General features: G+C 42.0%; 1 protein-coding gene across 3 annotated transcripts in view; it reads left to right on the forward strand.

The window, feature by feature from the left end:
- The window catches only part of LOC147019796 (uncharacterized), a 78,931-nt gene that overhangs the window by 18,354 nt on the left and 33,535 nt on the right, over window positions 1–27,042 (forward strand). For all 3 annotated transcript variants that reach the window (XM_085894529.1, XM_085894530.1, XM_085894528.1), the window contains 2 exons: window positions 4,223–5,464; window positions 23,853–23,981. In XM_085894529.1, the coding sequence (XP_085750655.1) occupies window positions 4,223–5,464; window positions 23,853–23,981 (1,371 nt within the window). The remainder of the gene's footprint in view (window positions 1–4,222; window positions 5,465–23,852; window positions 23,982–27,042) is intronic.

Genomic DNA, 27,042 nt, shown 5'->3' on the forward strand with positions numbered 1-27,042 from the left:
CATCCCCTCTTCCCATCGAGGCTGGAGTTCCTCAAGGGAGCATTCTGGGCCCTGTTCTTTTTCTAGTTTTCATCAATGATCTCTCTGACTCTCTGGAAAATCCTCTTTATCTCTTTGCTGATGACTCCACCCTCTGTTGTACCATCTGTCATCCCTCAGATTGGCAAGCAGCAGCTTCTTCACTCTCTGCAGATCTGGATAAAATCATAAGCGGTTGATGAAAACAGCGTTGTGACAGCGGTTGATGAACAAAATCATTTCAAGAAAAAAAAAAAAAAAGATAGCTCCAGCGAACTATACCACTGAGGTTGTTTGCATTGATAAAATTCTCCCGAAGAGTACTTGACTGAATCGGGAATTGATTTTTTAATAATTTTTTCCGTTGCCCGATTTACCCAAACTTGATACTGCATACCGCAGGAGAATGGTGAGTGAGGTGGCCCGAAAAAGTTTGCGCTATCGTGTACCGTTTTGACTGTATTTCAGGAACATACATACATACATATATATATATATATGTATATATATATATATATATATATATATATATATATATATATATATATATATATACATATACAAGATGAGAGTATGAGTAATATATAGATAGATAGATGGAAATGTTTGAAGATGAGGCTATTGTTTGTCGGTGCCCTGGCCAAGATCTAGATTCCTGTATTGAATGAAGAGGAACTTCATCAACAACATGGCCATTACAAGTGATGAAGCAACCAACAGACCGAATTAAAGATTAATTCCTGGTGAAATATGTGTTCAACCAGCGATGAAGCACAATACACTGTTGTATTAAATCAGTCCTTGAGTTATGGTTCCTCTTTTTCCCCATGTTCCTTTTTCCTCAATGAAGACGATGGCTTCTCAAACTTCTCGTGTTTCTCACCAACTTTAAACCCCTTTCCACTCACCTTCACAACCCCAGCTCACCATATTCTTAATCATCAAACCAATCACTTGACGTTTTAGCTCACCTACACCGTTTACTTTCCCCCTTCACCTGCATGGGGAATCACCTCTTTGTATCTGTCCTAACCTGCATCTAACTCCAATTTTTCAAACTTGCAATTTCTTTGATATCATACTTGCCTTCTCTCATTTTTGGCTCACTTGGAACGTAGTTCCATGCAGCTTATGGGATGGCGCGTCGTCCGCCCGTCTATCCGTCTGTTCACAAACATTAGAAACTTCTCTGAAACAGCACACACAATTTCGATGAAACTTGACCAGAACCTTCATCACCCGTGATGTACCAAAGTTTGTTCACACTATTTTTTGAAAAATCGTGGCATAAGGGAGTTTATGGGTGGGGGGGGGTTCCCCTCCCCCTCAAAAAAACATGTATTTGCTATAACATTGGTTCATTGGTACCTTTTGCTGATTCCGTCCCATGTTGACATCCTCAGTATCATTATTCTACCAGGTGAGTGCCCAGGAGTGTTGCCCCTATTTTTCTTAATACAAAATCCAGGCTCATGGAGAGTGAGGTTACAGTGGGTAAACAGGCAATGTATTGACACTGGGGCACTCAGGCCACAAGTGGACACAATCAGCAGGGATTGAACAAATGGGAAAAGAGGAGAGAGAGAGGGGAGAAATCATAGTAACCTACTAGTAAGAGGTTAGGTCAAGGAAGGTTCATGGGGGTAAACATAATTGCGGGTATCGATTGAGGATGATGAGATGACAGTGCACTGCCAACCTCAACCCCTGGAAGGAGGAGTGGGCTTGAGCAGCCCTGGAAGGTGGCTTCACAACGGGGAGAAGAGGAGAATAAAAGAGTGGAGGTGTGCATTAAGCCTGAATTTTGGAACTTTAACTGTGAGAGGACACTGGAAGAACGTGTGCATTCTGGAGAAGCTGAGAGGATCAGAGGGCTGAGAGAGAGCGGAAAGAGGGTGCAAGACCAGAAGAAAGGCGGAATGATGGAGGATGCCCAATCTGCAGCTGGCTTTAGGGTCCAGTCAGCCTATGAGTTTTATTAAGTTGATGGGTGGAATTTCATACACAGGGCGTGCCCAAAAAAAACCAACCACATAAAAATATCCACAACACATTCATTTTTATTCTGAATGACGTAAACCTTGAGGAATATGTGCTACATTTTGTGTGGCACAAGTGAACCAACGATCAGAATCGTAACTTATAAGACTTTAGTTCTGACACTCAGACAATCACATGCTCCAAATGTCCAACTGTGCACTGAGTACAGATTTGAATTCGACGGGCAAAGTTATTGATTCGGCCAGTGGGATGGACCTAACTTTCTCTGTGATTGCTTGTTTCAGATCAGACTTGCTTCTGGGGGTTTTCTTTGTACACATCGTCTTTGAGATATCCCCAAAAATGAAAATCTAGTGGGCTCAGACCAGAGGAAAGTGTCGGAGACCACTCAACAATGAAGCGCCGGCCTATCACTCTCTTACAAAAGTGGCTTGTCACCCATCACAGGACTCATTTGGGGTGTGAAGGGTTGCCCCATCCTGCTGAAACCATTGTTTTTCTCTTTGAAAGCTTCTCCTGCAACCAAGAGCAGCCCAGAGCTCATTCAGCACTTTAATGTAGCTGAATGAGTCATGGACAATCTTCCTGAGACTTGACACTGTCAGTCCAAGTTCTTGACTGCAACGGTGAAGCGACTTTTTTGGACTGTTTCTGACTGACTCTTGGACCCACTCAATGATCTCAGGAGTTCTCAGCAAAGGCCGTCCAGAATAAATTGATCTGTCTGCTGATTTTGAGATTCAGTTGTGCACAGTTCCTTGCTCTCTAACTTTCTTCGTCCATTTGAATATTCTCTCATTGCATTGGGCATCTCTGCAGTTACATCTTCTCTTGACATTTATTTAGGTTTGGACGAAGGATTGCGTTTCGACATAGGATTCTACAAAAAAAAAGAAGCCTTTTCTTCATTTGTCCAGGGCATCGTTTCCCACAGGACCTCAGCTATTATTTTTCTGAAATAAGACAGAAAGAAAACATGAAAAACAAATCGATGCTGAAGGTGAATAAAACGGAGGGTTTGGTTCTATTTTGGCATACCTGGGTACATACCTGTGATCTTTCTACCCATGATAACCTTTTTGTTTTCTTTGTCCCATGCCCAACTATTTCCTCCCCTTTCATCACCATTTTGATATTTTCGCTCCTCTTTCATTTTGCACTTCTATCTTTTTTGTAAAGATCTTTCATAATCAGGATGTTATGCCTTTATCGATCTGAAGGTAGGCTATCTTAACCCACTTTGGTATCATGATTTTTCTTCAGAGGCTAGTTAGTAGTTGTGGTGGACCTCTAGAACCACCACGACATGTAAAGGCAGGAACTTGGAACTTGACCAGGGTGTGAGGATCTTGCACATCCACCAGCAATCAATACGAGTAGATGGGTGGTCCCCAGCTTGACACCCATCAGAAAGATGGTGCACTCGTTAATAAAACGCCGTGCCGCCATAGGACCAATCCAGCAGGTTATATTCAGGTTGAGACTTCCCCCATTGTATCGGATCGCTCACCTGCATTTAATTTTTCATTCATTTTTTTTTTCATTTATTTATATTTTCATTTATGGATGCTTTCTGATGGTTCTGTGATTTTTCCTGTTTTATCAGCTTCGATGTCCATCTGCATGCAAAATTATCTGCTTCCACATTGTCTCTGGTCGCTCATCTGCATTTTTTTCATTTATATAATATTTTCTTTTATTTATATTTTCATTTATGGATGTTGTCTGACAATTCTGTGATTTTTTTTTTGGGGGGTGTTTTGGCTTCAATGTCCATCGGCACACAAAATTTCAGCTTTCTACACCACCCAAAAGGTACCGATCTTTAATATCAGTCAGTGAATCAGTCAGTGAGTCAGTCAATCAGTCAGTCAGTGGTTAGAAAGAGGTTTATATATTAGATATACCAAGGATGGCTTTCCTCCAAGATTCATCATTCCTGCTGGCATCTTACCAGAACGGTGGTTTTAATTTGTTTCTATGATTAACATGCCATTAACTGAGTTAACACTGTGCACTCTCTCTCTGAATTGACTGTAAAATACTGAAATGTGTTTCAGTTTTTTTTGTTGAACAGTTGTTATACACCTATCTTTTGAGCATACGTTTCAAAAGAGAAATGCAGCTTATTCGGAAACTCATTGCTGTACTCTGTCTTTCCCCTTTTCCCTCTCTCCTTCCACCCATGCACTCCCTGATACAGATGTCGATGAATGTGCAAGCATTGCTGATGCCTGCCAAAGCCCAATGATATGCGTGAACCACCATGGCGGATACATGTGCGTCTCACCTTCTGCTCGTGTCATCACCTTCGGTGGCGATGATAGGAGCGCATGGGAAGCACAAATTGATGATGAGGATGATACTCATGTGCCCCAACCTCAATACTCTCCCATACACACTCCTCTTGAACCTCCAGATCCACATGGCTTGGATGAATCACATGGCTCTCATGCGCTCCACCCCCCTGATTCAGCACCGGTACTTCCACCAGATCCGCATGATGTGCCAGATGCATCATATCCACGACAGCATGCTCCACATGGCCCACGCTCAGCACTTGGTTCACACAGTGTTGCAGTTGATCGTCATTCATTACCAGAATCTCAGCATGTCCCTCTCGATTTACACTCGGCACGAGTTCCTGTGAACGCTCCCTTTGATCTGCATGCAGCACGTGGTCATCAGCATGTGCCCCTTGATCCACATGCAGCACATGGTCATCAACACGTACCTGTTGATCCACATCCACACACATCACATGGTCCTCAGCACTTACCCATTGAACCACACACAGCACGTGGTGCTCAGCACAAGCCTATGGATACACACCGCGCACATGTAGCACATGGTCATCAGCCCATACCCACCGATCCGCATGCAGCACGTGGTGATGGTCATCAGCCCTTATCTATTGATCCACACTTGGAAAGTGGTCATCAGCATTCTTCGCGTGATCAACATTCAGCACTTGGATCTCACCATGTTGCAGTTGATCCTCATTCATTACCAGAATCCCAGCATATCCCTCTCAATTCACACTCGGCACGAGTTCCTCATCATCTGCCCCTTGATTCACATGCAGCACGTGGTCATAAGCACATTTCCCATGATCCACGTGCAGCACATGGTCACCATCCCACACCTGTTGATCCACATTTGGAAAGTGGTTCTCAGCATGTACCGCATGATCCACACACAGCACGAGGTCACCATCCCGTACCCGTTGATCCACATTTAGAAAGTGGTTCTCAGCATGTACCGCATGATCCACACACAGCACGAGGTCACCATCCCGTACCCGTTGATCCACATTTAGAAAGTGGTTCTCAGCATGTACCGCTTGATCCACACACAGCTCGTGGATTTCAAACACAGCGACATCGCCTTCCTGTGACCATGTCCTGCCCAACTGGCTATTTGCTCGAAGAGGACTACTGTGTAGGTACGTGCAGGTATTTTCTGCCTTTAACTTTGTACTTGTGTGATCACACCAAGTTTAACCTTGGTTTAACTGTTACAGGTATTCAATATCTGGGAAAGCTGGTTTGGGGATGCATTTTCTGCAAATGATGGTTTGATGGTCCGGCATGGGCTGCACAACAGTTTTCTGAGGCTACATGGGTCGCACGAGGGTTTTTTGTGCCAGTATGACGACACAATGGTTTGTTGAGCTGACATGGGCCGCACAAGTGGTTGAGCATGCATGAGTCACAGAAAGGGTGAGGAGTGAGTAGGTCCCTGTGAAAGATGACCAGCCAACACAGGCCAAATGAGAGGTGGTATAGGAAAAATAAAAAAATAATAATGTGCAGCTTATAAAGGATTGATAAATAAATGGGTGAAAAAAAATTGATCATACTAAAATATGCAACTTGGTGTCTGTCTGTCTGTCTGTCTTTTTGGCCGTGACACATTCAGTCATTACTTCCGCAATGTCAACCCAACTTGACAGGAGGACTAAGGGTCACACAATGGAGGTTGCAGACTTAATCTGCCCCCCTCCCCCTCAATTACTGGTTTGAACATGTTATAATGTCACACATGGTCTTATCCTTCCAATGACCTGATCTAACATCATAATATTAACATTATTACAACATAATAACTAGAACGGGCACTCGTAGAGCGCATACCTTCGCCGCAGCCACTAGTTACCTTTGTATTAAGTTGTCCACAACGCATCTCAATACAAATATGCATTTCGTGACCCCCATGACCTTTGACCCACAACCGCTACCTAGGGTGACAATAGTAGTATACCTTGTGTCATTTCAGAAGATGGGGAATTGAACACTGAACAATTTGGAGTTAATTTGATGTAAATCGGAAACATATTAACCGTTTTCATCATGAAAAAACGATGTTGACCTTTTTATGACCTTGGCGTTTGATCAGATTGCTCCCAAAGTCTAATGGATTTGTCCTTTCATGATGCCAAACAAATCCAAAAGAATTAAAGCCTCTCTGCGTTTTGTTTTTTTGGGTTAAGTTGTCCACAACGCTTTCCGATATAAATGTGAATTTGTGTGACCCCCTTGACCTTTGACCCCCAACCGCTGCCTTGGGTGACAAAAGTACTATACCGTGTGTCATATTAGAGGATGGGGAATTTAATTTTGAACATTTTGGAGTTAATTTGCTGTAAATCAAAACAAAATTGACAATTTAATCGCGAAAAAAAGATTTTGACCTTTTTGTGACCTTGACCTTAACCTTTGATCCGATCGCTCCCAAAATCTAATCGATTTGTCCTCTCGTGATGCCAAACACATCCACAAAATTTCATGACAATCTGCGAAGTGGTTTTTGTGTAATGTTGTCCACAACGCTTCCCAATCAAAAACTCCATTTGGTGACCCCCTTGACCTTTGACTTCCACAGACTAACTAGGGTTGCAAACACTATACCATATGCTATATCAGTGGATCGGGATTTGAATACTGAACATTTTGGACTTAATTTGATGTAAATCGGAACAAAATTGACACTTTAATCGCAAAAAAACGATTTTGACCTTTTTGTGACCTTGACCTTGACCCTTGATCCGATCGCTCCCAAAAGCTTCGCCTGGCGTCCTTGAGTAACTGAACATCATCTCTGAAAATTTCATGCAAATCGGTTCAGCAGTTTTTGCGCAATGATGTCCGCACACATATTTACCAATAAATAAATACACAGGGGTCAATACAATACCTTCGTCAAACGAAGTTTGCGAAGGTAATAAGAATAATAAAAAATATAAACAACAGTAATAGTAAAAAATAATTAGCAATAGTATTAAAGATAACTTGAAGGGCACTCGGTAGAGCTCATACCTCCGCCATGTAATGCCGGATCCACGAGAACATATCTGGCCCATTACATTTTTGAGATATCGTGTGATAAAGTACTAGATCGTTTTTGGCCCTATATCTCAATGGTGAAGAATCAACTTTAAAAATTAAATAATTCTCATATCCAGATCTGGATTTGGATCTTCACCAAAATCGGATCAATTCGTCCTTCTCTCACACAACCAATGTGTCCACCAAGTTTCGTCCGGATCCGTCCACAACTTTTTGAGATATCATGCTATATATATATATATATATATATATATATATATATATATATATATATATATATATATATATATATATATATATATATATATATATATATATATATATCGGTTTAGCCCTATCTCTCAATGGTGAAGAATCACTTTTAAAATTTTAGTAGTCGGATCCGTCCACAACTTTTTGAGATATCCTGTACACAAACAGACAAACAGCAAGCCAGAGAGGGATGAAAACATAACCTCCTTCACCTTCAGTGGTGGAGGTAATAACATAACTCCCACCTGCTGCTCCCACAAGGAACGGGTATACTTGTACATATAAAAGCAAAACATTGGTTTGTCTGTACGTTTGTTACTTGTGAAAATGGAAGATTTTTCACGTACTATATTGGTTGGTTGCGTGTATTATTCTGCCCGTCTGTCTGTATCTGTCTGTTTGTCTGCTTGTTCCTTGCAAAATCAAGGATTTTTCAAGTATATTGATCAGTCCATATTGTTATTCTGTCTGTCTGTCTGTCTGACTGTTACTTGCAAAAAAAAGGATTTTTCAAGTAGATTGATCGGTCAATTTTGTTATTCTGTCTGTTTTTCTGTTTGTCTGCTTGTTTGTCAATCGGCGACAGGTCACAATTCTAAACCGATCATCATGAAACTTTACCAATTTGTAGAGGTCGTCTCAACTGAGAAGCCAATTGATTTTGAGGTCAAAGGTCAAGGATCATCTTCAGGTCAAATTTCTAAAATCGACATTTTTCATCCCATTCACTTGAAAGTTGAATTAGATTTGCATATTGCGTCACTGAGTTGGGAAACTAACTATTTGAGGATAAAAGGTCAAAGGCCAACTCTAAGTCAAACTTCTAAAATCATCAATTTTTATCTGAAAAATTTCGATTGACTTCAAAATTAAACAGCAATTGCATAGTCCATCACTGAATTGGGAAAACAACTATTTTCGAGGTCAAAAGGTCAAAGGTCAACGCATGGTCAAACTTCTAAAATCATCAAATTCCATCTGAAAAACCATCAATTTTCATCCGATTAACCTGAAAATTTAGCAACAATTGCATAGTGCATTACTGAATTGGGAACCCAACTATTTTTGGGGTCATTAGGTCAAAGGTCAACTCAAGGTCAAACTTCTAAAATGAATTTAAATCTAAAAATAATCAATTTTCATCCGATTGATCTGAGCTTCTTTTTTTTGTATGCAATGACGAGGCTCGTATGAGAGCTAACACACAGAACGTACAACAAGGGGAGCAGGAGACCAGAGGGGCGGGTGATGGAAGGAAAAAACAATGGGGAACAGAAATATTAGGAGATCGGTGGAAGGGAGAGGGATGGGGGTACATGGGGTCAACAAGATGGACACTACAGGGACTTTCAGGTTCTTACACGACAGGGACTTTCAGGAAGGAAAGCAGGGAATTTGAAGTAGGTGGGTTTGGGGTGGATTAACAAGGGTAGAAAAGATCATGGTTTTGGATGGGGGAAGATAAGATATGGTGGTGAACAGCTGTTTTGAAGACATGGAGAGTAGTGGGATTGAAGAAAGTGTGGGAGTTTGTTCCAGAGGTGGGAAAAGAGAGGAATGAAAGAGTGAAGGTGAGCAATGATTGTTGATTTTGGTAGTTTTACCATAAGGGGGTTACTGGTGGACCTTGAGCACCCTGTGGAAATATGAAGGGGACAGATCACAGACAGAGCAGGGGGAGAGGGCCGGAGGGGAGACGGTCGAAGACAAAAAGACCATTGACCTGCCTGTGGTGAGAGTCAGGTCAGGTCAGGTATGGGAGCATGTGCTGGAGCAGCGTGGTGAGAGTGTGAGAGACCAAAAGGTCGAAATTTAAAGAGGATTTGTGTATTTTGTCATTGAATTCAACCACCAGTTATTTTTTAAGGTCAATTTTTTTTGGGGGGGGGGGGATTTCGCAAGTATTTTGCGATGCATAGTGTGATAAATTTCATATTTGTTTGCTTGTTTGTTTGTTACTTGCAAAAATCGAAGATCTTTCAAATATATTGGTTGGCCTTGTGCATTATTCTGTCTGTCTGTCTGTCTGTTTGCATGTCAATCGCCTGCAGGTCACAATTTTAAACCAATCTTCACTGAACTTCACCACATGGTAGAGTTCGTTCTAAGCAAGAAGCCTGTTGTCTTTAATGCCAAAAAGTAAAAAGGTCAACATAGGCCAAATGTCAACAACTTTGTCAAATTTATAAAATCTCCATTTTTCATCAGATTGACTTGAAATTTGAACAGGATATGCATATCAGGTCACAACCACCAATTATTTTTGAGGTCAAATTTGTTTTATGGATTTTGGAAGTATTGTGCAAGGCATGATATATTTCTTGTTTGTTTGTTTGTTTGTTTGTGACCTTTGTGCTTTGATCTCCCAAGGTTAATGCCACATAAGGTTTTCGGATCATGTTTTTGACCATGATGCACCTAAATAGGGATTTTAAAAAGTCATGAGGTTATTTCCATGTTTCATTTGGCCCGTTCTTGTCGTGTTGCACTCCCAAGTTAATTTATTTATGACAGCTTCACTCTTTGAGACCCTTTAGACACCATTAGACCCTAAGACTCCTGAGGCACCTTACACCCCTTAGACCCCATAAATACTCTTTAGACCCATTTGACCTTTACACTCTTTTAACCCCCTTCATACCCATTAATACTCTTTAGACCCTTTAGACCCCTTCACAGCCATTTAGACCCTTTTGAGATCTATAGACCTTCTACCTTTAAGACACTTTTCAGGCCTTTTAAGACCCTTTGGACACTTTAAGACCATTTGACCACTTCAACCCCTTTTGCTCTTTCACCTTTAGACCCTTAGACACATTTAGATCCCTTACTTTACACCCATTAGACCTTTTGCAACCCTTATACCCACCATTTAGACCCCTCGACTCTTTTTAGACCTTTGTAAGACCGTTTGGACCCATTTTGACCTTTTAAGACCCCTTTAGACCCCTTACAAATCTTTTTTTTTAATCCTCTGGAAAATAGATTTTGACATCCTTTTTCATGCACCAAACATGTTGCATCACAAGTTGCAACGACAAATCTATTTAAGGAGAGTAGCAAATGTAACAACATTATTTAAGAAAGGATCCATAGAAGAATTGGGAAACTATAGACCTATTATTTTGACTTCAGTTGTGGGGAAGGTTTTGGAGACATTAATTAAGGACCAGATGAGGAACCATTAAAACAAATACAAACTAATTAAAGGTAGTCAGCATGGGTTTACCAAAGGTAGTTCCTGTTTAACAAATCTTTTAGAGTTCTATGAAGCAGTGTCTGATTGGGTGGATGAGGGAAAGGCAGTGGACATAGTATATCTAGACCAGTGTTTCCACCGATCTCCTAATATTTCTGTTCTCCATTGTTTTTTCCTTCCACCACCGGTGAGGCGCGGAAATATTTTGGTGGGGCATGAGGATTCAAAACTCTTTTCAAGATCAAAGGAACCATGATGTGGCTGTCTGAGGAGAGCGAAAAGAAATACCCAAACTCGACTACGTTGGCAAGGGAAGTGTTGATAAATTTTCCATCATCTTATTTAGTCGAATGTGGATTTAGTGTTGTTACCGATTTGCTGCAAGCTACGAGAAATCGACTGGAAATCACGAAACGTGGTGATTTAAGGCTGAAACTGACAAAATTGGTTCCTCGAATCAAACAAATCTGCAGCCAGCGTCAAGGGCAGGACTCCCATTGAAGTAAGCAGCAATTGAATAAAATTTGCAATAAAGTTTTAATAAAGCCTTTTGAATACATATGTAGTGTATACTGTGGTGTCTCCAATCATGGTGGGGCGTACGATTTTTTTTGAAAATCAAAGTGGGGCGTGGGACAAAAAAGGTTGAGAAACACTGGTCAAGACTTTAAGACATTTGATAAGGTACCACATCAGAGGTTGTACGCCAAAGTGAGGGCTTGTGAGGTGGCTGGTCAGGTCGCTAATTGGATTGCAAACTGGGTTAGTGGGAGAAAGCAAAGAGTGACTGTGAGTGGGAGGATGCCTTGCTGGGAGGATGTAAGTCGTGGAAATGTAAGTGGAGGATGTAAGTAGTGGAGATTCCAGTAACCTCAGGAATCAGTACTCAGACCATTACTATTCATTATTTACATCAATGATTTGGATAATGGGGTAAAGAGTAAGCTTTCCAAATTTGTAGATGACACAAAGCTTGGAGGTGAGTTCGATAGCAGAGGTGGTGGTGATCAGATACAGAAAAGTATTGTTACTTGTATAGATTGGGTAAAAGATTGGCAGATGGAGATTAACCTGAGCAAGTGTAAGGTGTTGGGGATGGGAAAGAACAATGAAAATAGAGATTACAAGATGCAAGAAGTAATTTTGGAGCGTGTCACACGGGAGAAGGATCTGGGGGTGGTAATAGATACGGGAGGTAAGCAGGCAGCACAATGTCAGGCAGGTATAGGTAAAGCAAATCGGGTTTTAGGCTGTATAAGGAGGAGATCAGTTATAAATCAAAAGAGGTGGTGTTAACATTGTACAGGAATTTAGTGCGGGGCACATCTAGAATACTGTGTGCAGTTTTGGTAACCACAATTCAAGAAGGACATAGATGCCATCGAGAGGGTTCAGTGCAAGGTTACGAGATTGATTCCGGGCCGAGCTAGACTCAGCCATGAGGAGCGGCTGAAGGAGACGAGGCTTTATTCACTAGAAAGGAGGCGGTTACCAGGAGATATGATAGAGATGTTTAAGATAATGAAAGGTATAGATAAAATACGTGCAGATATATTATTCAACAAAGTAGACAATGACAGAACCAGGGGCCACAGCTTGAGAGCAAAGAAGAGGAGAGTTAAGACGGCAGTAAGGCAGGGGACTTTAAGGCAGAGAGTAGTTAATGCATGGAATTGTCCGCTACCTGGAAAGGTAGTGGTCGCAGAAAAAGTAGATAAGCTTAAATTATAATTAGATAGGTACCTGGAAGTTTTGGAGATAGAGGTGTATAGGGATGTTGATAGGACTTTCAGGTAGTTTGAGCATTGATGGGTGATTGTGTATATGTGTACGGAGTGCTGTTGGTGGGGGTCTTATCAAGGGGGGTTGTGTGGTTGATGTTGTGTGTTTTTAACCAAGCCCATGCCCCCTCCCCTAGAGGGGAATAAAAGGGGGAAAAAAATACAAAAGCTACACAAACTCCCCCCCCCCCCCAAAAAAAATCATTAATTATTTTTTTTTGCATTTTATTCCTCGGATCTTGTGTGGATGGGTTGGTGTGGTGTTCACGCAGGCATGATGGGCTGAATGGCCTCCACCTGTGTTGGATTTCCTTGTTAAATCTAAACTGATATCCCAAAGTGAAACTCATGTTGAAAAGTGTAACTGAAACTACACATCAATGGATCATCAAATGGGAAAACAGAATGAAATGCTGTGAGAAATGCCAACTGGAAGCAAAGCTATGGGGAGTAGAGAGAGAGAAGGAGTGGGGGTAGGGGCTGAAGTAAGCGATGTGTAGAGGGATAGGTGCCAAGAGGTGGTCAGTTGGCATGAAAACAACTTTGGTGATTTTCGGTCAGGTTTTAGGGTTGGGGTTAGTTTTTTTTCCCAGCCAAGATTCCAATATCCCAAGCAGTACTTTGGAGGTACAACAAGCTTGGATTGTAAATCTTAGCTGGTCGAATTGAAAAAGGTTGCCAAGGTTTCTGGCAACACCCACTGCGATATCTGCTCACTGAAATTTTTTTGCTGAATTCCCGTTTCTACCAATACACACTTCAAAAAATTTCTCACTTGAGGTGAGACTTCTATGAACCCATCATTGACAGGTACCCTAATCGTTGGAAGAAATAAGTTGGAGGAAAGAAAACAGAGAAATGAAGAAAGGAGGAAAAATAAGGAAAAGAGCTTGGCGTTTCATCCTGGAGATTACCATTACTCAAGAACATTTTTGTTTTCTCATACAGGATGTTTCAAAAAGAGTGATGCAACTTTAAATGTTTATTTACAAGGAAACAGAAACCTCAGGAATGTGAACCAACCATTTTTTGAAAGCTTATGACATGGTATTTTCTATCACTGATTGCTATTGCAATAAGTCACTGTTGGAGTTAGTGAGAGCCCAAGGTCTGAAATTAGCATTTACGCAAAATCCTTGTAATTGACGTTCTCGATGTGTGCCCGTCCATGGTTCAGAGAGGCATTGATCCTGACTCCAAAGTTCTGTCCAACTTTCCTGTAGGTCTCACGTGCCACTGCCTGGAGGTAGTCTGACACCTCCTGCTTCAGATCATCCAGTGTGGCAGGGCAGTTGGCATGGACAGAGCCCTTGTCAGCCCCCCAGAACCAGTAGTCCAGAGGGTTCAAGTCTGGGTTATGGGGTGCCTAGTCATGAGTGGTACTCAGGCCAACAAGGCGGTTTCTGAAGAGCTGCCACAGGAGAGTGATGGTGTCACCAGCTGTATGCGAGGGTGCACCATCCTACATAAACCAGGTCATGCTGAGCTGATTTGAGGTGACCTTTTGGGCTAGATCATGATGGAACTTCTGGAGCACAGCCTGGTAGCGCTCACCATTGATTGTCGCCTTCCTGCTCTTGTCATTCTCAAACCAGTAAGGCCCCATCTTGCATTGAAGGCACAGAAGCATGTGACCTTAGACCCTTTCAAGTACCTCTCAGTGATCTCCTCAGGTGGTTCTGCCTCCCAGAAAATGTTGTTGTGGTTGTTGATGGCATTGTTTAAGTGGAAATGGGCTTCATCACTGAACCAGATCAGGTTGATCCAGTTTGGGTACTGCTCCATCCTGTCACTGAGACAATTGCACATATCAAGTTTCCTTCTCAGGTCATCTTGACTCAGTTTATGCCGAACAGAGATGATGATAGGAAAAGCTTCAGCTCCTTAGTGAGGATACACAAGACTAATGTTGATTTGCTGCCTAGCTCCCAGGAGTGCCGGCTGTGGGACTTCTTGGGACTGTCCACTGAAGTGTTCTGCATGGCATTGTTGTTGGCTTGGCTCTTGGTTACTGATGCTGGCCTGCCACTCTTGCCCTTGCTCTGGATGTGCACTGTATCCTTGTGCTCAAAATGTTTCACAATACGTTGAATGGCACAATTTGTGGGTCCATCACTTGTTCTGAGGTGGTATTCCCAGCAGAACCTCTGGCAGGTGTTTACATATGATTTAGTCTCATACCACAGAGCCACCACTTTTGTCTTCAACTTCACTGTCAATGGCATAGTTGCTTGAACTATGTCTACAGAGCTAGAAATCCCAGCGAACAAATACCACGATAACACCACCAAACCCTGAAAAGGAAAAACGGTATAGGTCAAAAAGCAAAGAAATGGCAGGAAGTCAAAGTTGTATCAATCTTTTTGAAACACCCTGTATATTGTTTCGGATTCATCCTCCTGGGCGACGTCAGACCATTGGAGAACTATAACGGCACTCGGTAGAGCGCATACCTCTGCCAGGCTGAACAGTTTACATTTTGTGTCCCACTGATGGGCAGGATCTGCATCCGGACCTTAACCAAAATCGAATCTGCTTGTTCTTGGCACCTATCGAACTCATTTACCAAATTTTGCCACAACCCGTCCACAGGTTTTTGAAATTTTTTGAAGTGTTTTTGAAAATAGCTTCTTGTTTTTTTGTAAACAGCTTTTTGAAATTTTTGAAATATTTTTTGACCTTATGTCTCAATGGTAAAGAATCACTTGCATCATAAAAAAGAATCACTTGTCACAACCCATCCACAGCTTTTTGAAATTTTTTGAAGTGTTTTTGAAAATAGCTTCTTGTTTTTTTGGAAACCGCTTTTTGAAATTTTTGAAATATTTTTTGACCCTATGTCTCAATGGTAAAGAATCACTTGCATCATAAAAAAGAATCACTTGTCAGAACCCATCCACAGGTTTTTGAAAATTTTTTAAGTCTTTTTGAAAATAGCTTCTTGTTTTTTTGTAAACAGCTTTTTGAAATTTTCGAAATATTTTTTGACCCTATGTCTCAATGGTAAAGAATCACTTTCATCATAAAAAAGAATCACTTGTCACAACCCATCCACAGCTTTTTGAAATTTTTGGAAGTGTTTTTGAAAATAGCTTCTTGTTTTTTTGGAAACCGCTTTTTGAAATTTTTGAAATATTTTTTGACCCTATGTCTCAATGGTAAAGAATCACTTTCATCATAAAAAAGAATCACTTGTCAGAACCCGTCCACAGGTTTTTGAAATTTTTTTAAGTCTTTTTGAAAATAGCTTCTTGTTTTTTTGTAAACAGCTTTTTGAAATTTTAAAAATATTTTTTGACCCTATGTCTCAATGGTAAAGAATCACTTGCATCATAAAAAAGAATCACTTGTCAGAACCCGTCCACAGGTTTTTGAAATTTTTTTTAAGTCTTTTTGAAAATAGCTTCTTGTTTTTTTGTAAACAGCTTTTTGAAATTTTTGAAATTTTTTTTGACCCTATGTCTCAATGGTAAAGAATCGCTTGCATCATAAAAAAGAATCACTTGTCACAACCCATCCACAGCTTTTTGAAATTTTTTGAAGTGTTTTTGAAAATAGCTTCTTGTTTTTTTGGAAACCGCTTTTTGAAATTTTTGAAATATTTTTTGACCCTATGTCTCAATGGTAAAGAATCACTTGCATCATAAAAAAGAATCACTTGTCAGAACCCATCCACAGGTTTTTGAAAATTTTTAAAGTCTTTTTGAAAATAGCTTCTTGTTTTTTTGTAAACAGCTTTTTGAAATTTTTGAAATATTTTTTGACCCTATGTCTCAATGGTAAAGAATCACTTGCATCATAAAAAATAATCACTTGTCAGAACCCATCCACAGGTTTTTGAAATTTTTTGAAGTGTTTTTGAAAATAGCTTCTTGTTTTTTTGGAAACCGCTTTTTGAAATTTTTGAAATATTTTTTGACCCTATGTCTCAATGGTAAAGAATCACTTGCATCATAAAAAATAATCACTTGTCAGAACCCGTCCACAGGTTTTTGAAATTTTTGAAATATTTTTTGACCCTATTTTTTTGAAAAAAAGGAATTCTCATATCTGGATCCAGAACTTCATCGAAATCGAATGAATTTGTCATCGTCACATATCAAGTCTCCTTTTTCTCAGAGATGGCTGAACGGATCTTTCTCAAACTTTCAGAGGTTCATCAGTGAGTGCGGCCAAATGTTTTTGAGCCAAAAAAAATTGAATTTTTTTTTAAAGTAGGATTTTTGGTGATTTTTTTTTCTTTAATCATTCTATCAAGTGTGGAGGGACCTGCCAGTAACAAATAAGAAAAACTAAACATAAGCACTTACCGTGGGTGTTCTGTTGGATGGGGCCCTGAATCCAACAAGCAGAAGACCCTTACTGGAAGTGAAATGAAGCAAACACCATCTGCTCTTTGCAGGTCCATAAAGTTTGTAATATATTTCCCATAGGTGCATCTCATCATCAGCCTGGTGTTGGCTTACCAGTTGAGGTGGCTGCCTTAACATCTTAGGGTCCTGAGTTTGAGCGCAATAAATAATACCAGGTGGGTTGACTCAGCCTGTCATCCTTCTGAGATCAGCAAAATGAGTACCAGCTTCCTGGGAAGAATGAGCCATGTTGAGTGCGATGCATCAGAGTGGCAACCTATCCAGAATTGTGCCCCTAGCCAATGGAAAACTGCCTCGGCAGCCATATATGTCTGAACACTCAAAAGGAGTGCTTCTTTATCTTCTTCATCTTTAACCACACAGTCTATCAATGTGGTAAGATTGTAAAGTGGTGTTATGAATTCAGTTGACTTCACAAAGCTCTTTAATTGGTGGAGAAAAGCAAAGAGGGGATTGGTCCATTTTAAACTGAAAGGCCTCCAATGTGACAGAAATTGCAATGGACACACTCTTAAACGGTATAAGGGATTTTTAAATGTTACCAAGCTCTGTAATTTATTGATAAGATGTAGTCCAATCTTTAATGTAATGTTGAACACCAGGCACACGGTTTTGTATGAGACTTCCAATGCCTCGAGAAAGTCAACAAGCCCCTTTGAAAATTTCACCTTTTGTTGCCTTTTAGCCTAGAATTAAACTGCAATTAATCAGACTTTTTCCACCTTTATTTACACATCGTAACCCACAACTTCCAGGTGAAAAACAAATTCAACAAATTTCCGAAAATTAATTAAAAATACAAAACTCGGATATCTTTGTTGGATAAGTGTCCATCTCCCTTAATAATAGCAATAATAAATTTGCTCAGTCCCCACCCACCTCCTCAACACCACCACCACCACATCACATCACAAAGAGTAATTACCCCATTAACTCGGTTTCCTCAGCACAATGGGCCAAATTAATTACCCCATTTACTCATTACCTGTCGGCTATATAATATACAATGAACCCCCCCCCCCCCTCAACGTGTGCAGATCATCGTGAAATTAAAAAACTTTTCCTCCATTATTTCTTGCAAAACTCCCCAATAAAACCTGATCATTGGGTAGATATTCCGATCTGCGCTCCAACAATGAACAAATCGAAGAAAGGTGTTTACAATCTTGAATACCGCACATGGACAAGGTGATTTTAAAAGCTCTGATGGACTAAATGTGATACACCTGGAACAGTGGAACGGAAGATGTGGAGACTCACCAGGAAGGACGTTCGGTATGTTTTAACCTTGAACCCTGAAATCCGAGCAGCCGGACAAGCAGTCGTGTTTCTCTTTGCCCTCGTGACGAGTTTCAAACCAATTGCCAATTGGTTATTATCGATATGAACTCGGTGTGTTTTACAAACCCAGTACCGAGTCAGTGATCTGCAACAGCGATAACGGCATGATAACGATAACGGTATGATAACGATAACGGTATGATAACGATAACGGTATGATAACGATAACGGTATGATTATGATAACGATAACGGTATGATAACGATAACGGTATAATGACGATAACGGTATGATAACGATAAAGGTATGATAACGATAACGGTATGATAACGATAACGGTATGATAACGATAACGGTATGATTATGATAACGATAACGGCATGATAACGATAACGGTATAATGACGATAACGGTATGATAACGATAAAGGTATGATAACGATAACGGTATGATAACGATAACGGTATGATAACGATAACGGTATGATAACGATAACGGTATGATTTACAATAACGGTATGATAACGATAACGGTGTGGAAGCGATAACGGTATGATAACGATAACGGTATGATAACGATAACGGTGTGGAAGCGATAACGGTATGATAACGATACCGGTGTGGAAGCGATACCGATGTGGAGGCGATGATGGTATGGAAGCAATACCGGTGTGGAAGCGATACCAGTGTGGAGGCGGTGATGGTATGGAAGCAATACCGGTGTGGAGGCGATGATGGTATGGAAGCAATACCGGTGTAGAGGCGATGATGGTATGGAAGCAATACCGGTGTGGAGGCGGTGATGGTATGGAAGCAATACCGGTGTGGAGGCGATGATGGTATGGAAGCAATACCGGTGTGGAAGCGATACCAGTGTGGAGGCGGTGATGGTATGGAAGCAATACCGGTGTGGAGGCGATGATGGTATGGAAGCAATACCGGTGTGGAAGCGATACCAGTGTGGAGGCGGTGATTGTATGGAAGCAATACCGGTGTGGAGGCGGTGATGGTATGGAAGCAATACCGGTGTGGAAGCGATACCAGTGTGGAGGCAGTGATGGTATGGAAGCAATACCGGTGTGGAAGCGATACCAGTGTGGAGGCGGTGATGGTATGTAAGCAATACCGGTGTGGAAGCGATACCAGTGTGGAGGCGATGATGGTATGGAAGCAATACCGGTGTGGAAGCGATACCGGTGTGGAGGTGATGATGGTGTGGAAGCGACACCGGTGTGGAGGCGATGATGGCATGGAAGCGATACCGGTGTGGAAGCGATACCAGTGTGGAGGCGGTGATGGTATGGAAGCAATACCGGTGTGGAAGCGATACCAGTGTGGAGGCGATGATGGTATGGAAGCAATACCGGTGTGGAAGCGATACCGGTGTGGAGGTGATGATGGTATGGAAGCGATACCGGTGTGGAAGCGATACCAGTGTGGAGGCGGTGATGGTATGGAAGCAATACCAGTGTGGAAGCGATACCGGTGTGGAGGCGATGATGGTGTGGAAGCGACACCGGTGTGGAGGCGATGATGGTATGGAAGCGATACCGGTGTGGAAGCGATACCAGTGTGGAGGCGGTGATGGTGTGGAAGCGATACCAGTGTGGAGGCGATGATGGTATGGAAGCAATACCGGTGTGGAAGCGATACCGGTGTGGAGGTGATGATGGTATGGAAGCGATACCGGTGTGGAAGCGATACCAGTGTGGAGGCGGTGATGGTATGGAAGCGATACCGGTGTGGAAGCGATACCAGTGTGGAGGCGATGATGGTATGGAAGCGATACCGGTGTGGAGGCGGTGATGGTATGGAAGCGATACCGGTGTGGAAGCAATACCGGTATGGAAGCAATACCGGTGTGGAGGCGGTGATGGTATGGAAGCGATACCGGTGTGGAGGCGGTGATGGTATGGAAGCGATACCGGTGTGGAAGCAATACCGGTGTGGAAGCGATACCAGGGTGGAGGCGATGATGGTATGGAAGCAATACCGGTGTGGAAGCGATACCGGTGTGGAGGCGGTGATGCTATGGAAGCGATACCGGTGTGGAAGCGATACCAGTGTGGAGGCGGTGATGGTATGGAAGCAATACCGGTGTGGAAGCGATACCGGTGTGGAGGTGATGATGGTGTGGAAGCAATACCGGTGTGGAAGCGATACCGGTGTGGAGGTGATGATGGTGTGGAAGCGACACCGGTGTGGAGGCGATGATGGTATGAAGGCGATACCGGTGTGGAAGCGGGACCGGTGTGGAGGCGATGATGGTGTGGAAGCGATACCGGTGTGGAGGCGATGATGGTGTGGAAGCGATACCCGGGAGGAAGCGGTACCGGTGTGGAAGCGATACCGGTGTGGAAGCGACACCGGTGTGGAAGCGATACCGGTGTGGAGGCGATGATGGTATGGAGGTGATATCGGAGTGGAGGCGATGATGGTATGGAGGCGATACTGGTGTGGAAGCGGGACCGGTGTGGAGGTGATGATGGTATGCAAGCGATACCGGTGTGGAAGCGGTTCCGGTGTGGAAGCGATACCGGTGTGGAGGCAATGATGGTGTGGAAGCGATACCCGGGAGGAAGCGATACCGGTGTGGAGGCGATGATGGTGTGGAAGCGATACCGGTGTGGAAGCGGTACCGGTGTGGAAGCGATACCGGTGTGGAAGCGGTACCGGTGTGGAAGCGATACCGGTGTGGAGGCGATGATGGTGTGGAAGCGATACCGGTGTGGAAGCGGTACCGGTGTGGAAGCGATACCAGTGTGGAGGCGATGATGGTGTGGAAGCGATACCGGTGTGGAAGCGGTACCGGTGTGGAAGCGATACCGGTGTGGAGGCGATGATGGTGTGGAAGTGATACCGGTATGAAGACTATACCGGAATGATCATACTGGTAGAGCATTCCGTGAAAGTCATACTGGTACGGCGATAGTGATGGATTCTGACCTCTGCTGATTACCAATACTGATCTTGCTTTTAAACAAAATCATTTTTAATACAAGTTCAAGTTGGAAGTAAATTAACCATTCTCATCATGGGGGAAAAAGCCCTTTGTGGGAATACTTTGAAAAATTACTGTTTCAATAATGTGTCCATCATATATGAATACTTTATGGCTACTGGACCATTGAATATTTTTTGGAACCTGCATAAAAATTTCATCATTTAATTTATTAATTATTATTGTCGATATATTAATAAAACTCTCATCTTGTATGTATGTATGTGTGTATGTATATATATATATATGTATGTATATATATATATATATATATATATATATATATATATATATATATATATATATATATATATATATAATATATATTATGAGCCTGGTGTTGGCGCAGTGGTTAGGGCTGCGGCTTGGGATCCAAAAGGTCATGAGTTCAAGCCCCGTTGGGCCACTGAATGAATACACCAGGGGGTTGACTCAGCCTGTCATCCTTCCGAGGTCGGTGAAATGAGTACCAGTATACTGGGCCGGTGTATACCCCGGTTAAAATAGGTGTACCATATCCCTGTGTCGTAAGAGGCGACCAGGGTTGCGTCAGGAAGGGCATCCGACGTAAAACCTGTGCCAAATCACTATGCGGATCATACGGATGATCCGCTGTGGCGACCCCTCACGGGAGCAGCCGAAAGAAGAAGTATAAGATATATATATATATATATATATATATATATATATATATATATATATATATATATATATATATATATATGTGTGTGTGTTCCTGAAATACAGCCAAAACGGTACACAATAGCGCAAACATTTTAGGGCCACCTTACTCACCATTCTCTTACAGTGCGCAGTATCAAGTTTTGTTCAAATCGGGCAACGAAAAAAATTATTAAAAAATCAATTTCCGATTCAGTCAAGTACTCTTCGGGAGTATTTGATCAATGCAAACAACCTCAGCGGTATAGTTCGCTGGAGCTATCTTTTTTTTTCTTGAAATGATTTTTTTCGTCAACCGCTGTTTCAACAGGAACCTAACGGGTTCACGGGTTGTCTACTTAATAACTCTGGATAAACCGGTATGACCCCACCGGTAAATCGATGTCGAAAAAAATCTATATCAACGGAGCCCACACATCACCCAAAGAATACCATCCCTACTGTGAAGCATGGTGGTGGCAGCATCATGTTATGGGGATGTTTCTTATCAGCAGGGACTGGGGCACTCGTCAGGATAGAAGGGAAAATGGATGGAGCAAAATACAGAAAAATCCGAGAGGAAAACCTGCCGCCCTCTGCAAGAAAGCAGAAATTAGGACAGTAGTTCACCTTTCAGCATGACGACGACCCGAAGCACGCAGCCGAAGCTACATTGGAGTGGCTAAGGCCTAAGTCACATTTGCCACGGCGGCCGTGGGGTCTCCAAAATCTACGGCCACTAGCAATTATACGGCGGCCGCAGTATTTCCACGGTCACACAATGTAGCAGTCACATATGTTTTTATTTTTCGGGGAGCCGCACGGCGTGTTTAGAAATTGTGGAGACCGAAACAGCCGTACGGTCTTTGATTTGATGTCGCACGGCGGCTATAGAATTTTCAAGGCAGACTCAAGGTAGCCTCAAGGTGCCCGTAAGGCGACCACAGGGGGACCCTAAAGCGAACGTGCGGCCAGACGGACGGTAACGAGTGGGTTCATTTTTTTTTTTTTTTTTTTACCAGTTCTTTTTTTTTCGGCTTATCGAATTGTAACGGCGAACGTAGAAATGAAAAAAGTTATAACTCCGCGTTATAATTCCACGGCGACCCCTACGGCCTGTAAAATATAGCCATACGACGTAGGGCCACCCTGAGGCCACCACAGAACCTCTGCGGCCGCCGCACATTTCTGTCAATTCAGAAGGTGTACGGCCGCCGTATCCTCGCCGTAGAGCAAATGTGACTTAGGCCTAAGGAACAAAAAGGTAAATGTTCTTGAGTGGCCCAGTCCGAGCCCCAACCTAAATACAATCAAAAACCTGTGGCATGACTTGAAGATTGCTGTCCATCAACGCTCCCCACACAACTTGACTGAGTTTGAACAGTTTTGTCCAGAAGAATAGGCAAATATTGCCCAATCAAGGTGTGTACAATTGGTAGACACCGATCCCAACAGATTCACAGCTGTAATTGCTGTCAAAGGTGCTTCCACCAAGTATTAACTCACAGGGGTGGACACTTGTTCAACCAAGATATTCTAGTTTTGTATTTTTAATTAATTTCCTGACATTTGTAGAATTTGTTTTTCACGTGGAAGTTGTGGGTTACGACGTGTAAATAAAGGTGGGAAAAGTCTGATTTAATGCAATTTGATTCCAGGCTATAAGGCAACAATAGGTCAAAATTTTGAAAGTGGGGTGTAGACTTTCTGGAGGCACTGGAGGCATAACCGCATGGGGTGGGTGGGGCACAATCTCTCAACTCATCCCACAAATTGTCACTGAAGTTTAAGTTGAAGATTGTCGCATATCGCTTCTTCCCTGATGTTTGATAAACACTCGGTGTTTGCTTTGAAAAGTTTATAATGATTGTTTAATAGACATATCATTGTCCCCCTTTTCTCTTTTGTGTTTTTCTCCCCCACCCCCTCCTGTTCAAAGATGTTGATGAATGTGCTGAAGATCATTCTCCATGCATAGAACCTCTGGTGTGTACCAACGTGCCCGGTACCTTCCATTGCCAGTGCCCAAAGGGTTATCTCACAACAGCACCCCATGGAACCTGCCAAGGTAAAGCGTTTATAACATCGAGAGTGACGTGCTCATTCCGCAGAGTAAAGCTGAAAAGATATTGAAATATCAATGATAAACTTAACTCTCAAACTACCCCAGAATCACTGACCCACAACCGTTGTGTGCTGCGCATGTCCAGCACTGTCCTGGATACTCGTGTGGCCACTACAGAGCCTAGCGAGTTTTGTTTTGCTTGGTTGATATTGTCAAGGCACCAGCTGTTAGAATTTGGGATGTGGCGTGGGTCCCAGATATTTGCACTTGAGCGTCGGCCATTCTGGGAAGAAGCTACAAGTTTAATGGCTAATCTTGTTCTGACATCTACTCCAGATTATTGTGAGCAAGTCACAAGTTGGATATTCTAATTTGGGGTTTACCTTTACAAAATATTTATAACCTTGATTTATATACTGCTCGCATTCCCAACGAAAGATAAACATGATAAGCCTTGTTCTGCATTCGAGCAAGTCTGTTTTATTTCATTTTTCAAACATTTAATCGACACCGAGCTGACAACATCCGAATGAAGATTTTTAACTGCCATAAGAGATTAAACTAGAAAACTCTGTAAAGGAATTGGTTGTGTGAGGTTTGGCCCAGGATTGACTGATTGCCACGTGACCACTTTTCAAGTTTTTTTTTTATTTAAAAAAAAAAGTCTTTTAACTGCTTGATGTTTTCACCCAGTGAAATTCAAATGTCATCTGAGATTTGGACTCTCGCCAATGCGAGGCGCTATGGTCCGGAGACTGTTCAAATTGGTGAATATTTGGATAAGCGGGAAGTATTCATTGATTCTTTGGAACTGTTGGAACCGAACTGGTTTTTGCATCGTTCCGCAACAACCCTTGTCATGTTTACAATTGCAATGAAATGTGACATAGTCATGTGACCATATTGAATATAATACATTCAGGATCATTTCTTTAGAGTGTGAAGGCCACTGTGAGCTTGGGATTTCTTATACACCACTACTCCAGCACAAAACTGCAAGCATCAGAAAGTATTGATTACAGTACACGTGACGTGACACAGCTAAATGTGATACCATTCCGCAGTGCTTTACATTCATCCCAAAACACTACACCATGGTGTTTCACATACCTATCTAGATCTAATTGGAACTCGTGACTCGTTCGCATAATGAATAGAGCATCTGCTCTGAGTCTGGGAGGTTTGCGGTTCAAACCCCGGGTGAGTCATATCAAAGACTTAAAAAATGGCGAGTGCTAGTCTCACGAGCACATTTCTCTTTAGACTAGTACGTACCATTCCTCATGAGCCTTGCTTGACGCTCAGCGTTTAAAGGATAGAGCATGTAAAAAAAAAAAGACTCCATAGGTGTCTCCATGAGGAGGAGGAAACTCTTCCTTTGGAAATGTCCTGCTGAGTGCGGTGAGAAAAGTGGTGCCAATGGCGTGGCGTCGCTGTTATCCAGATTGTCCTGGGAAGTTACAGCACTTCCCCTGAGCCCAGTGGCTGTGTTGCCTCTTGTATTCGTCTGTATGTCCATGTGGGTGATGTGTATGTGGCAGCTCCATGATGAGCCTTAGATATTGTTAAAAAATAAAAAGTGTTACAAATAGATTATAAATAAGCCCAACGTGCCCTAGGATCCTCGACAGACATTGGTTATTAAACGTAGCACGTTCACTTGGAGATAAACACAATTTGTACAGAGAGCGAGAGGACAAGACAGATGAGAGAGACCATTTGATGTTGAGTGGAAAAATTCCATGAACACAGATGTACATGGGGGATGTCATAGAGTGTGGGGGAGGGGGGGGGAGATCGGCCTTAGAAACAGACATATTGGCTGGAAGAAAAGAGCTCGCTATACACTACTCTAGACCATCTCATTAACTACAAAAATCACACACTTGTGCTCACATATTATGAAATAACAATTTGAATCCGATCCCCCATTTACCCCCAGACCAGAGTTGTGGAGTGCTTGGGATAGTATTTTCACATGCACACAGTGACCAGTCTTTGCCATAAAGGCATGTCGCTCTTTTAATGGTGCCATTGGCTTCTTGGTGGCCTTTGATCAGTCTCCTCCTTGCTTGGTCATCCGGTTTGGAGGGACGGCCTGATCTTCGCAGGGTCTTGGTGGTAGCATACACCTTTCATTTCTTAATGATCGTCTTCACTGTGTTCCAAGGGATATTTAAGGCCTTTGAAATAATTTTACACCCATCCCCTGATCTGTGCATTTCCACAACTTTATCCCAGAGGACTTTTGAAAGCTCCTTGGTGCTCATGGTTGAGCCTTTGTTGCGAAATGCACTACCCATCAGAGGAAACCTACAGGAACAGCTGATTTTATTCAGAAATCATCAAAATCACTACAATTTAACACAGGTGGGGGCCAATTAACTAGGTGTGTGATTTTGAAGATGATTGATTACACCTGAGCTAATTTACAATTATTATTATTATTATAAGGAAGGTGGACACTTATTCAAACAAGATATTCTAGTTTTATATTTTTAATTAATTTTCTGAAATTTGTAGAATTTGTTTCTTCCTCAATGATAAAGTTTTTTTTTTCCACTTTCCTCACTTATCGAGTACTTGTTCATCATAGCTATGAATCGTTGTCTACATCACTTTTGTAAGTACTATAGTTTTCAAATTAGGACCTTCGAGTGATTTCATGCATTAAACGATACGATTTTCCACGATTTATTCTCACGTACGAATTGTAGTATATCATCAAAATATCATTTCTGTTTTGAGGATGGGATATCGTTCGGACTAATTAAGTGTCAAAATCTGGAGTGAAATCTGATAATTTAAAGAAATATGAGTCTCATAACCAAGCCTGTATACCTATTTCCTTGAAGCAAGCAAGGCGATGTTCCCTCCTCCATACACGCACAAGAAAATGTGAAATTTCCAAAGCATTAAACTTATCTTTTTCTACTGTTTGGATAATTATATTGAGTGAACAAAAAATTTAGGAACATAACAAAATTAACCAGTCTCATCGAGCGATATGATTTAATGCATTCAGTGCAACACCTCACACCCTATCCCCCAGAGGCAGTGCTTA

The sequence above is a fragment of the Eptatretus burgeri genome, chromosome 9 (assembly GCF_056783735.1).
Source record: "Eptatretus burgeri isolate ZD-2024b chromosome 9, Ebu_testis_v1, whole genome shotgun sequence".
NCBI lineage: Eukaryota > Metazoa > Chordata > Myxini > Myxiniformes > Myxinidae > Eptatretus > Eptatretus burgeri.